This window comes from Pelecanus crispus, chromosome 1, assembly GCF_030463565.1.
Source record: "Pelecanus crispus isolate bPelCri1 chromosome 1, bPelCri1.pri, whole genome shotgun sequence".
Classification (NCBI taxonomy): Eukaryota; Metazoa; Chordata; class Aves; order Pelecaniformes; family Pelecanidae; genus Pelecanus; species Pelecanus crispus.
In genome coordinates this window covers 204,789,618-204,804,338 of record NC_134643.1, presented here as the reverse complement: position 1 = coordinate 204,804,338, position 14,721 = coordinate 204,789,618, and the positions used below count along the sequence as shown (strand labels likewise).

Here is a 14,721-nt window from a genome sequence, read left to right as displayed (position 1 = left end):
TTTAATTGTGGCATAGAAGGTTGCCTTTGTCTACCAGTGCTGCAAAGTTTGCTTTTTCTTTTTAAATTATTTGATGTGTGACTTTTGCAAGTGAGTGCAATTTATAAGCTGTGTTTTGTAGGATCCAAAAGTCACAGCAGAAAAACAACTCAAAATAAAAACTGAGCATACCAAGTGTTTTGAAGTGATCTTAATCAATAACACTGTGTTTACTTTGTCTTGGCCTCTGAGGAGCAAACTCTGGTCACTAAGGACATCTTATAAACACATTAAAGTTCACACAAACATTTTTTAAAGCTTTTCACTTTACTATAATCTTGGTAGACTCACTCCCTGATAATTTTCCCTAAAAATAGTGCTTATTAACTCACAAGTTCAGCTGAAAAATCTACTATCTGCTCGTCTTAGCGGCAGCTACAATATGGCAATTAGTTTACCTTAGAATAGACATCAAAGGCTCAAAGGATGACCCTGCCCCAGAAGAACACAATCTTTTTAAAGCCCCATTCCACTCAGTTTGCTAGTTTATAAGGTTTGCTAAAATCCAGTTTAATGATCATGTAGTTTCTTAGCAAGTCATGTGGTGCCATATTGTGTAAGGAACAGAAGAGTTAGTTCTAAAACCTTTTTGAACTTGGGGAGCTTTTCCGACCAGCTGATGCAGAACCACGTTCTGAGATGGTAATGAAACTGTCGGATGCAAAAGCCTCACTATGATTTTCTTTAGCTTCTTTCAGAAGAGACAAAAGTTCCCACACAACACATACTCTCCCTTACAATGAAAGATTCAATAATAGCAATATGTTCAAGTCCATATGGTGTGGATATAAGGGAGAGGCACAACGAGAAACTGAGAAACCTGAAAGCAGAGGCCTGCCTGTAAGCTGCAGTGGAAAAAAGCAAAGGCATAAAAAAAAGAAAAATCCTTAAGGTGAGACTGAATGAAGTTGTAGGGCACACTGGATTAGTCAGTTCTCCTTTCACCTACAGTCTAACTGTCTTCATATCCTGAGTCGCAGACAGTTCCCTCCCCTGATATGGTTATTGGATTTTTTTTTTTTTTTTTTAATGACATAGAACAAAGTCCTTTCAAAACCAACCTGGCCCAGTGGCCAGGTAATACCACTACAACTTACCAGGCAGGAGACTGAGCAGCAGTTGCTAATACAGCTTCACAGCAATAATGCAGGAGAAAGGAAACTGGAAGTGTTGATTTCAGTGGGGGCAACAGACATATATGAAAAGGAACAGCAATAAATGAATAATACAGGAGAGAAGCCTTCTTACCCTGTCTGGAATCAGCTTTGAATGGTGAATGAGAAATAGGGAGGGGAGAGAACAAGAAGTGTCTGTTTTAAGCATTAGCATAGACTTGCCCCACCTCTTTCCATTACTATCACGAAGCATGGCTTTTCCCAGCTCTCTCGTCTTCGTCTCCAACTCCTTAACTTGCTCCAGCAAAGTTTTATGGTAGGTATGCCTGGCCCTGTACCACAAGGAAAAGATAAACAGAAAAACAAAACAAAAAGGCCACGTGAACATTTGTTTTGTTACAAAGCCCCAATTTTACCTCTCAGATTCTCATCTGAGGTGCAGGGCTTTCCCTTGAAGGATTTGGGAAGTAAGTCACAGTGTATGCATGTCAATCCAGGTTCACAATACCTGGGAAATATTACTTAAGAAATGAGAAATCCAAAGGACTTCAAATTCAGCAGAGCTTGGCTGCTTCAACACAACACTCAAAATCTAACCAAGCAGCAAAGCTACAGGACTATGGAGACCTGACACTGCTGCCGTGGGACTGCTCAGGACCCGGGCACTCAGACAAAAGAGCTGGGATTCATTGAATATTCATGGCAGTAAAACATGATTCCACTCTCTTTTGAGCTATGCGTGGCACTGCTCTGAAAACCTGAGGAGAGTCGCAGATAATAACTGCCATTCAAACCCCTTTATTTTCATTTATCAGTCTCACATGACTTGGAAAGGCACTTCTCTCCCCACTGAGCTTTCAAAGTGACAGTAACAAGACTGGCTGTGTCCTCTTTTCTCAGCTTGGGGATTCAAAGAGCAATCCATGTACCACATGTGCAACCAAAATCTGGAGAGCAGTGTCCCCCATGTAGAGACTTGGCCCTTTTTTTTCCCAGTTTCACCCACTGCTCTAGTGCTATTATACCTAAATTACATTGATGTAAGTGGAGAATCTAGTCCCCTCTGTCCCGACATGTGCAAAGCAATAATACAAAATGCAGGGATCTTTCTCCAACGGGCAGTTTTTGATCAGCTTCCTCTTTTGTTTCACTTAAAGGAGGAAAAGTGTCCCATGAGATAATATTGATTTGCATGTGACTGCACAATAAGCCTGAAAACAAGATAGAACCAAGCTGGCTGAGACACCACTTGCTTCATGGCATTAAAATAATATTCTTCAACTCTAGAGATGGCAAAAATTTCCTTACAATTTTTATATGCAGATATTATAATCTTTAACCAATGATGTAAAACAATGTCAAACTCCCTCTAGCAGAAAAATAATAACTGGTATATATGTAATTAAAATATAATAAAGATGCATTTATTTTTAAAAAGCATGATTCTTATTACTCCTTCCATGGGGAATAAGAAACAAAGACCACAAAATCTTTGCTGATACTATTTTAGATTGACAGTGCCTTGGTATTAATAGTAGGTTATCCAAGTCCTCTGGTCTTTGTGTTGCTGAATTAGGCCCCAAATGTCTCAAAATGAGAAGCTAAAATGAAAACTAATTTTCAAAACACATCTGTATTTAAGAGGAAAAAAAAGAGAACAACAAAAGATGAAGTATAGCAAAATCTGGAGATAAAAGAGTATCAGGATGTACTTAGACAAGCGCCATATTAAAACAAACCACCAAAGATGTATGATTTGCAAGGGAATACCAACGTACTGTGACGGAAGAAATCAGTAGCAAGGATATTTTTAAAACCCGTAATGTTTCAAGAACGTGAAATTACCAATAGCTGCACAGAAATTAATTAGATTCAACTTCTTATAACTAGTTAGGCTAATGATTAGACTGGTCTCCTCTTTGAGGAAGGGAAACTATAGCGATTAAAATGAGAAAGCTTTGAGCTATTAATTCTTATAATCTTTACAGTTGACTTCACTATCACACTCTTTAATTTGAGTAAATACATTGAAATTTTGACCTTGAACTCATCTCTTACCTTTTAAAGAGGCTGTATCTACTATTGCAAACTTGAAGACTGAGCATTTCTGGAACTTTTAAAATCCTTTATAACTGGTTTTCCCACAGACAAGAACACAGAAATCTACAAGTTATTCAATCTCCTCCAAGGTTCCATGTTCATCTTGCCATACACCGTAAGAGATGTTTTTCTTTTCCCTTGGAGTGACTATGGAACTCAAAATTTAACAGAATGGAGCCTGAGCATCAAAGCCCAATTAGTGCAGCACAGCATGAGGAGGCACTGCATAGATATTTCACAATATGGAAAAAATACTGTTCTCTTGAAATTGGGGGTACTGCAGTAAGTAGTGTGAAATGATGAGATAAATGGGCTCTGCTGTGGCTGGGTATCCATAAAGCAACAATAAACCTGCAAGGAATTGTTATGCATCGAGTCACTCCTTCACTTGGAAGCAACAGCATCCATGGAAGAATCAGTAATTAAGTATTTATAAAAAGGGCCTGAGCTAACCTATCCACATGGTTCTCCAAATCCAAATACTAAAATATGGTATACAACTGCCTCAGAGTCTGGGCTTGCTCACATCAAAGTCAATTGCAAATACTCCATGAACTGCTGGCAACAGGACTGGATACTTCATGACTTTTTCACAGCAGCACATTATTAACTTTTGATACACAAAAATACAGGTAGAAATCTTAGCTTTTACCTTGTACTTTACAAGTGGCCCTAGATGCACAATCAGTCCTCAATAAATTATGAGATCTTGTGTTCGCTGTTACTGTTCAGCTGAAATCTGATGTGCTACATAAAGACAAACTCACCTTTTCCCTCACACACTGGGATATTAAGATTATAGACCATCAGAACAGGCAAAGGGTTATCTTTGTATTTTGGGTGGCCCTTCCCCTTCCAGGCCAGGGAAGTGCATAGCTTCACTTCACTGCCCTAGGAGAATATTTAGGGGGTTTGGGAGGCCAGAATCTGCCAGGGAGAAGTGTGGTTATGTTCAGAAACTTTTCTTAAATGTGATGACACCTCTACTCTGGCTCATTATCCTCAACGCCATTTTAGGAGTCTTGTGTTCCAGGGACTGCAAGCGTGTGCAAGGATGCGAAGAGCTCCTCATACCTTCTCTCTTATTTATGCTGCGGAGCTGGCAAATGCAACACGCGTCTGCCCCCACAGTAAAAAAAAAAAAAGTACATGAAGATTTTGGTTGTGATTGGAAGGCTCAGGGTATTTTTCACTGTAACACTAAGTACTGAGACACCAATTATTAATAAATTCTTGCTCTCTTGCCTAATTTTGCTGGAATACACTCTGTGTTTTTACAATTCCCCCATAGCTTTGTGGCTCAGCTATTTTGAGACTTCCTAGCACCAGTGACATGCATTCAAGTGACATGTGCCAACTGTGAGGAAGCACTCACCTTATAAAGCTCTGTTCATTTCAATGGTAGCACAACTGGGACTTTTATAAGGCAAAAACCAAATCCAAACCAAGCCACTGAATTCAGGGTAGTGGACCAAAGTTAACAACCTGCTATTGCAGCCAAGTATTAATAATAAGCTTCCTTCTCTTTTTAAAGAGAGTTTTCCACATTTCCTTGATTCACTTACAAAGAAAAAAAACCCCGTAAATAAAAAAGCCTGGAGCTGCAGAGAACATGGGAGATAAGAGGTGTGTTGACAACTGTAGCCTGTGTAAGAAAGGGAACATGTAAAACTAGGTCTTACTTACAGCATTACAAGTTTTGATAGTGGATGCAGCACAGCAGTTTAGAAACAAAGGTTTGTATGCATTTGAAACGCTTTCCTATCCCTTTTAACCTTCTTCCAGACAAAAACTCTGTACCATATTTATGTTTTTCTGGCAGTATTTTGTACTGAAATTAGGCATGTACCTTTTGGGTCACATGGATGCTCTTTCTGCGGACATATGCTTCATGTCCAAAAGAAACTGAAAGGGATGAATTCCATGACCATGAGAAGTCAGAGCTGCTGGAATTTTATGGCTAAAACCAGTTTCTGCTGACTTACAGACAGCAATGTGGTGTAGCTACTGCTGTGGAAATCTGCCGGCTGATTTCCAGAGGCCTTGCGCTCAAGTTTTGAATGGCAAGTCTCTTGGAAAGGAAACAGACCTTTACTCCTTCCATATGGCAGTGCTGATAGCTGTGTCATTTCATTTATCCTAGTTAAAATGTTAGTGGTGTTAATTTTTCAGTGATAGGTTAAAAAAAAGAAAAGAAAAAAAAAAGTCCTGCTCAGAGAACAGATTTTTGCTTAATGTTGGTAGGAGCCTCCTGTTTAAAATCTGTTGGGATAATATCCAGTATATCAATCATACACATTTGTCTTGAGAGCTTCACAATCTCTGTACATTCTTGGTCTGAAACACTGAAAGGATTATGTTGCTGAGATTTCTCTAAGAAATATTAAAGCACAGGTTGAGTCAGTAACAGAGTTTTAAATGAGTAACAGCTGAGGATGAGCCTGCCTTGGTCTGGCCTATTTTACAATTCTTAAGTCATTTTTGCCAAGAACTGATAAGAACCAAGGACAACTTTGGGACATTCAACTATCATGAAAATATTTCAAAAACTAACACGGAATCGTGGACATCTAAATATGTATTTGATCCCTGATGCTGCAGACAGTTCAGCTCCTGTTTAGCTTTAGTGACAAAAGTAGTTCCACTGACTACTTCTAAGCAGGTAATTTTACACAGTGCCTGACACAGGAGCAGGGCCTGTTATGCTAAATGAATTCTAAGATTTTTTTTTTTTTCCCACAGCTTTAAAAAGCAGGTCATAGACACAGTTCAGTATCTAAATTTAAACTTTTAGCCTCAGCTTTAGAATTTTAAAATAATTTTCAATTGGAGAAGTTTAATGAGTGTAACAAAAAACTCTCTAGTGTGCTAGACTATTAAATCATAGTTTGGCCTGAACAGAAATTTTACATTATGATACCTAGTTTTAATTTTAGCAGTGTAGCTCATGAAAATTAAGCTGAGGAAGAAAATAGGAAAACATTTAAAAAGTACTTACCGATCAGTAGATTTGCCTACTGTTTAATTTAGCTGTGCTATCAACCCCATAGGAAGAAAAAAGATTTTCAGGTATGTGCATATGACCTGATTTATCCTTTTATGCCAGTGTTTGAAATGTACCTGTATTTGGGAAACTTTCTGCTTTTTTCAGTACTTTCTGAATTTCTCCGTAAACAAGATCAGTTGACTTGGCAGCGTTAGGTTTACAATTGGACTCAATGGTCTTTTCCAACCTAAATGATTCAAAGAATCTTCTTTGGCTGACTGACAGCTCATTCCTGGAGCAAAGTGTTATGTGTTACGATGCTTCACTTCAAGCCTTTGTGACAAGTGACAAGCTAACCTATATTCCCCTCTTCACTCCAGCTACGATCTGTCTTTTTGCCCCAGAGTTGGAATGCCCTGGGTGCTCCTCACACAAGGTTATTACATATCCATGTAACAACACCTTCTTGGTTGTAACACAGCTTTCCAAGGGAAAGGATGAAAATTTTGGTGAAATTGATGAAATTGATGAAAATTTTACGACACCTAAAAGCAACCTGAACAAAACACCAGAAATTCTAAATTAAAATGATACTTCTGCATTTCAAATTGCAATGGTAGAGAAGTTAAGTTGCTTCTCTTTAAATCAAAGTTCTTGAAACTGCTTGCCTTCCACAATGCTTTGAAACCACAGAGTTTTGAGAGAAGGGGATTATACAGGTTTGTATTTCACAAGGGTTGTTCCTCCTCCCTAGGCAGGGAAGGAATCATTAAGACTTTACTTCAACCACAGAGTTCAGAGTATTGCTCTTCTCTCGGTTAAGCCTTGGAAGACCCACTGTTGAAGGAGAACCTAAAGGGCAGCTGACAAATAACTGGGAGCTTACTGGGTATGGATCAGAGTGCCATGTTTTTACCTTCTACCTAACCTTAGTCAAATTGAACGAATTATTTGCTCCTTTTTTGGAATAGGAAATCTCTGACGTCTAATTTAAATTTGCCTTTGACAAAAGGGTAGACAACACAAATAAGACGACACACCTTCATTACTCAGACAAGGCTGCCTCCTTCAGATTCAGGGCTCATTCTCTCACATTGCTGGTTGCATTGGCAGGTGAGAAATGACTCCCACTTCACCCTGCTCACAGGTCTCCCAAACGAATATCACCATTTTGCACTCACTGAAAGGCTTCATAGTTCTTTACAGAACAATACTGGACTGGACAACATGTGCATACAGAATAATTCCTGTAACACAGACAGGACAGGTTCAGGACTTACGCTGTCCATGCCACGTCTTTAAGAAGGCACGCAGTGGGCACGAGAAACAAGCCAAACCAGAAGTATCCACATCTTAACACCATTCCAGCCTATGAAGAAAAAGAAATAAATCATGAGTATTTTCAAGCCATTACACGTTAAGTGGTTGTTTACAAGGAAAAGGTAGAGTGATGGTGTCAAACAGGTACTGCATCCATGATCTGCATGATGTTGAAATTTGGTGGTGGTGGTAAGTCTCATTAACTTGTAACAGAAGTTAGGCCTATAATTAACAAACAGCAATGGCATTTCTCATTGTGATCATTCCTTATGATCTCAAATTCCTTCGAAATTTTCAAAAAAATCAAGTGAATCCTCCATTGATATTAGTTTGTGGATCCAGGCAGACACATTTTCACTCATGAAAAAGTGCACTGTAAGTATATTTAGCTTCCACTTTTTGACTATCTTTTGTGCCCTTTGCTTACTGTCTTTCTACCCACTGTTCTAGATCTCTGAGCAGCATCAAACTGACATGAAGAAAATACATTTCTCACTAAAATGTTTCGCTCATATACCACTTTATTTATAGAGTACTTCCTGTTCAAACTACTGCTGCCTGAAACCCAGGGTGGGAAAGATTCACTCCTGTCCCACAAACGGCTTTTTTTCTTTTTTTTCTTTTTTTTTTTTTTATAAACAAAGAGCTCAAAGTTTATATTTGCGTTCTTCTCATTGTTTTAATGCTTGAAGAAAAAGTTCAGTAGGATTTGAGAAGAAAGATATCTGCAAATCCCAGCACACAAACATAGTTAGGGAACAAAGTTGAAATATAGCACTATTTACAGAAATGCTGTTTTAGGTCATTAGAATCTTTTACAGATAAATTAATGGTAAGGCCCAGGTTTGCTACATGGAAGACTTCAGACAACCTCACCACCTCTTGCATGCACACACACGGAGCTCCCATAAGAACCATTTAAGTTCTCTAGTACATTAGAAACAGAAAAGACTTTTTTTTTTTCTGTAATGACTCATGCACAGCACACAACTAAAACAGGGGCTGAAAGGTGTCTACAGCGTTTCCAGTGGCTAGCCACATTTTGCTCTTCTGCCAGTTATGGACACTGCCATATCCCTTCCCCAAAACCTTTACTTCTCAATATTTTGTATGCCGCATATAATACACACACTAATCTACTGACATTCGTGTGCGATGTTGCTGAAGGCAGGGAAGCCTATACCCATGGACACCGAACCAAAGCAGCTGTCTCACCAGTACAACACAGGCTTGGCTGGCTCAGCTGTGCGTCACTGTTGTAGCACACAAGAGACGAGCGGCCCGCAGTGCTGAAGTGTCAGGACATTTTACAGACAAACACAAAGTTGAGCTACAGAACATGGAACCAAACCAGATGCTTACTAGTGTTTGAAATACATTGTGAGAAGACAAAAATTTGTAATTATACCCTTTGTAGGACAAACGTGGTTGATCACAACAGAACGAAGTTCCACCACTCACTATAGCAAAGCTTTAAAACTGAGAAAACCTATCACATTGCATTGCCAGGATGTCCACTAGTACCACCCAGCATCTTCTCCTGGTGTTGATCTCTGTTCAAAGTTGTCCACCTCACAACTCGGTCATATTTAGCCGCAACTTGCCCTTGAATTGCCAAGTAGTGAGTACTTCCAAAAGCGTTTTTCACTTTTGAATGTTAAATCCTTCATGCCGTTGCTGGACTGACAGATCAGTGGTAAATCTTGTGCTGAAACCAAGAGCAAGCTAGACCATGCTAAAACATTTATGGACACTTTGCCTCCCACACAGACAGTAAGCAAAAACATTCCAGTCCCAGAATCAGCTCTCAGTTATTTGTGAGCCCTCATGCCTACTTTCACATGAGAATGCTAGAAGCAAATGGGCAGTTTTGATCTATGCTTATTTAAGGAAAAGGATGTACAGGAGTAAGAGGGAAATCTTAACCCTATTGTTAGCCAAAGAGCTGAACTATAACACCACAATAGCAAAACATAATGAGATTTATCCTCATGCTTTGCTTTTCTTTGGCTATGACCCTCAAGTGCTACCAGTCTAACCACCGCAGCATTTCCACCAACCATCCTTTCATTGCCTGCGCTAATAAAGGCTAAAAAAGGGACATAGTATTCTATACGCATTTTCTGCTGTTTTGGCTTCAAGTATTTTACGTTCCACTTTTTGCTTTTCTAGCTGAAGGGAACTCAACACACTTTTAATGCGCCGAACAATCTCAGTATGTGTTCAGTATAAGTTTAAATGCTATTATTGTTGTTATAAATGTTGACAACTCAATCAATGGCTATGAATTTGGACATCTCACATGTTAAGCTCGACACCAAAAAACCTCAAGCCAAACACTTTTTGCCTGCAATTATGCATTTTACTCAAGTATTATTCTGTCCACAAACTGCACCATAACAGTAAAACTATTCATCTCATCTGAACCCTGTCAGACACTCACTTTACTACTGGCAAGCCTTTTTCCACACAACCCTTTCCAAGATTTTACTCCATTCCTGAGCTCATCTGGAAGGTTTCTTCCCTGTTCATCTCTATTTTCCTTTTGGAGTTATATGACGGGTATGCCGCATGACAGTGAACTGGTTTGTCTTGCATGAACAACTCTGAACTCTGCCTCCTCTCCGGCAGGGTTACACCATCTGCTCACAGGAGAGGAGCTCCTCAGCAGAGGATTCACTGGAAACCACCTAGCAAGTTCTGGGCACATCCATAGACAGCATTTTTAGGATATTCTCCAACTTGTGGGATAGAGGGCTGGGTTATGAACAGATGCTATAGTAAGAACACCTATATATCACAACAAAGCCTTCCTGAGGATTCACAGCTGTTGCTGTGCTCCATTCCAGTTGTTCAGCTATTCATGACAGCAGTGAAGACAGTACTGCAATACATCTTCAGAGAAACACGGCAGTTCCATACTCAGTCCCAACAAATAATACCCTTCAGCTATCAGTTATCTCCCCCAGATAAGAAAAGCAGAGCTACTAAACAGGAACCACCACCATTTTTTTTTTCTTTTTTAGAAGGTCACCGAGACTAGGAGGAGGAGAAACAGTTTGGTTTTTTAAACAAATTCAAAATTTGACCAGCTTTGTCATCACACAGGCCCCACGATATGCAACTAAGTAATTTTTATTCTGTCTACTGATGTAAACATTAGTGACTAGCACATCCAAAGCCAACTACCAGAAACCATTAATCACATGGCACTGCAAAAACACTTGAGACTAATGCAAGTCCTCCTGCTGAAGACATTGCAGCTTAAAATGCTGCCATCAGTAGACTGTCTTCTAAGCACTGACGAGGCTGCCACAGTAAAATAGCTCATTTTAGAGGAGTGATAACACTTGTTAAAATGGAACAATGGGAACAAGACAAGAAAGAAAAAGCTTAGCTCCAGTTATTTCAACTGAGCAGCAAACAATTTAGGTGCCAAAACTTTTAACCTTCAGTAAACTGGTTTTGTAAGGGTGCGTACTTTTTTTTTTTCTTTTCTTTCAAACACAGCAAAAAAGGTGATTTTACTGGACAGTCAGAATGACTAGGAAGATCTGCTCTGTACTATAAGTTTATAAAGCCTAGGTTTATTTTTTGTTTGTGTTTTTAGGTTTTTTTTCCCCCTTGTTTTAAATCAAGGACATGCTCTACACAAGCTTATCAAACAGGGAATAGGTTGTTTAAAAAAAAATCTTGAATTGCAATATGGAATACATTTCAAACTCTCTTCTCCATTTTACTATTCTTTCTTTGTATGCAAATAAGCATCATTCATAGTTTTCCTTTTCCACCAATAGGTGGTGCCACTATTTTCAACAACAACTTCCAAGGAGAACAACAAGGCCAGAAGCGCCCAGAGTTGGGAATTCAGATATCCAGACTCTTTTGGTATTCTTATCACAGCATGGCTAGACAACAACTAGGGACCAGTAAATGATTCAGACAAACCAAACAAGGGTCTCAGTCATCTTAGACCATTCAAGAAAACTGAGAAAAAATTTAAATTCATATTTTGAATAATAAAAGCTTTTTATTACTTCATTTCCTCATATACCCATGCATCCTAACTCTGATAAAAAACAGACAGCAAAAGCGTAAGATCACAATGGAAACAGCTGGCTTTGTATTTACAATGTGACAAAAATTATTAGTGGAAGTGTAACCTGGATCCTGATCATAGTGCTCTCCACAAGGCATGGATAAGGACCCAATAAGCTGCTCGATTACCGTTTCATATTAATTCAAATTCCAGGTTTATATACTAGAGATCCAAGTCCAAACTGCAGTCAGGTGATCAGTCAGATCACTTCCGTCCCCACTAGTCAAACCTGGATGATAGCATGGTGCTGCCTTTGGGAAAGGAGGAGACAGGGAGAAGATTGCCACATGATTGTGAGGGATGGACATGTAATAACAGCACAGGAAACGTTCACTGCCATTGCTGAGATGCTATTGATCTAGACATCTAAGACCCTGAAAGATCCAGCTGACTAGAGACATGTGGCTGGAGGTGCAAGCGCAACTCTAGGACCCTTGACTCTGTGGCTCCATCTGCATTGCCTCAATAACCAAAGCAGAAAGCAGTGCATCAACAGCAGGCAGTTAACCCCACCTTAAGGTAGTCAACTGAGATGCACTAGGTAGACATCTCTGCCAGTACCTCTCCTCCATCAGTTCTAGACCAGTGGCTTGGTCTGAGCACACCACTCAAGAAGGGCTAAAGCTAGAGCAGGGGAATCCCAGTTGGTCGCTCTGCTCCCATCCCACATTAGGCAAGTTACTTGGAAGCATGTTGGTTATTCAGTCGATGAGGACAATCGGCTTCAAAGCCTGCCTCAGCCCACTGCTCGGAGGTGCTACTCCTAGGGTCTCAGTCTCAGCCATTTTCCCACCGATGACAGGGTGCTGATAGCTTGGACAACCAATCCCACTCCATTTATCTTGAAGTCCCAGTGCCTCACTGGATGGCATGGTGTATGAACAAATATATTATTCTCCATGAGAAGCTCAGGCATTAACACTGGGACACATCACAGCAATGCTCCTACTTTACTCTGGAAACTCCTAGATTCCTAGGAAAGATTGCCTTTCATTTGCTCCGTAGCAATAGGGCTGGTTCAGAAACTGCTTTAAAGGTCTAAGAAGTATTTCAGTAGAAAGTTAAACACACTCTACCCCAATCTTGAAATTGTTGCATTTTTAGTGAAGTTACAGCTTAGACATCTCTGCTGCAGTTAGGGGTTTGGGGTTTTTTTAATATTTTTCATGAGTAAACTTGAAGCCGAACTTCAGTAAGAAGAGGAACAGATTCCACACGTGAAAAAGACCTATCACAGATTATGAATAATATCACTGTGCAAACTCCCCTGCAAACATCTGATGTGTTTATACAGTTTGTAGACCATCACCCAGCCCTGTTTTCCTTTAGAGAACAGCACCGTGCACCCTCTGTGTGTGCTGGGTCCTCTTAAGACTGAATGTTCCAGTGCGAGCACTGGGTAGTTTTCTTGTTTCAAAAGACCTAGAAGTTTCATCTTGAAAGGGCAAAAATATTAAATCCTTATCAACCAAGTGGCTGAGCAGATCTTAAGGAGACATAGGACTTGCTACATACTAACACTGTAAGCACATGCCATGCAACAACTGGAAGATACTGTGTCATACAGCAATCCTTTTTCATAAATTATTGTGAAGGCATCAACTAGCAATGGCTTTCTCCCACTTTAAATGATAAAACACCATTTGTTAAACTCAGTCAAAACCTCCTACTATTTCTATTAGCTTATGTGAAATGAATGATCAGTATCTCCACCCCATGCCACAACATGTTATATTGTACAATACACACAAATTCTGTTATAATCACTGTATTATACAAGATCCTTAAAGTGCTACGAATACCAGACCCACTTTAAAGATCATACACATTAAAACCCAAGTGCAGAGAGGTGGCAGGGTTTGCTCATGGTCGCACAGATCAACTGCAGAGCTGGGCAGATTGCCCAAGTCCCTCAGTGAAATCATGCTACACAGAGACTGAGCCTACTGGAGCCCAAGTATGAAATATAATCAATATGCAAGAATGCAGTCTCAAGGATTTTTCCCTGTGCGCACTGGAACATAATCTAGCCTCAACATGAGTCGGTGCTTAAGAACTTTCCCCCCCCCCAATATAACCGTAGCCAGCTCCAGGCTGGACAGATTTACTAGATTCAGGCCTGACAGGTGAGATCAACAGATTTACCAGCTCCCTCTTCGACAAGCATCTTGGCTGGAAGTGTGCCTAAAGAGTAACCCCTTTGGGTTAGTGGCAAAGTGTTAAAAAATGAGGCAAAAGAATTTGATTTCCCCTCCTGCTTACACCACTGGGAGTCAGGTGTACCTCAAATGAAATCAATGGAGCTCTGCCACTGAAAGGTTGGCTGGATATTTCCATGTCTGAAATAAAGATGTGCAATGTTTTCCATAATGTAAGAGTTTTCATTCTAAAATGACTCAGATGAAAACAATGACCTCACTGGCTGGCTGGATGTAACACAATGACACATTGGTCCAGTCTCAACCCTATTTCCTCCCTCTCCCAGTCTCCACTCATACAGCCATATCCCCTTGGGAGCAGTAAAATGAGGAAAGAAAAAAATCAGATACTCATGATATTTTACCCCTTTTCCTTAATTTCAGTCATACTTAAAACCATATGGAAGTCTACAGTAAGAAATCTATCCACTGTCTAGCTTCCATGCCTTAGTTATCAAGCTTATTGGTAATTTTAATGTAATACCTGGGTATAAATGTAGGGAGGGAGGACAGGAGCAGTACTTTGAGCAAAAAGAAAAATGCCAACACAATATCACAGAGGCATAGATTTGGCATTCCTACTAAAGCCCAAGATATTTTGAGATATAGGTCTCAAGCAAGAAGCTTTTTGTTAAAGAAGTTGCTGGTTATGATGGTTAAAAGAAAGCATGAAAATACAAACTAAAGTACAGAAAACCCAGAAAAATATAACGGCAACTCAAAAAAGACAAATCACTTGCTTGAAGTTCTTTTGTGATCAGAAAATTCCAAGAATGGCAACGCAAAGCTACAAACCCAAAAATTAGTATCTTCAAGGGGGGAGGGAGGGGGGGGAACCAAACCAAAAGCAACTTCACATGTGCT

At 39.8% G+C, this 14,721-nt stretch overlaps 1 protein-coding gene across 2 annotated transcripts in view; it reads right to left on the bottom strand.

Annotated features, from left to right (window-relative positions):
- ATP8A2 (ATPase phospholipid transporting 8A2) overlaps positions 1–14,721 on the bottom strand; it is a 345,102-nt gene that overhangs the window by 22,316 nt on the left and 308,065 nt on the right. For both annotated transcript variants that reach the window (XM_075708776.1, XM_075708786.1), the window contains 2 exons: positions 7,521–7,609; positions 1,382–1,486 (listed from right to left, as the gene is read on the bottom strand). In XM_075708776.1, the coding sequence (XP_075564891.1) occupies positions 1,382–1,486; positions 7,521–7,609 (194 nt within the window). The remainder of the gene's footprint in view (positions 1–1,381; positions 1,487–7,520; positions 7,610–14,721) is intronic.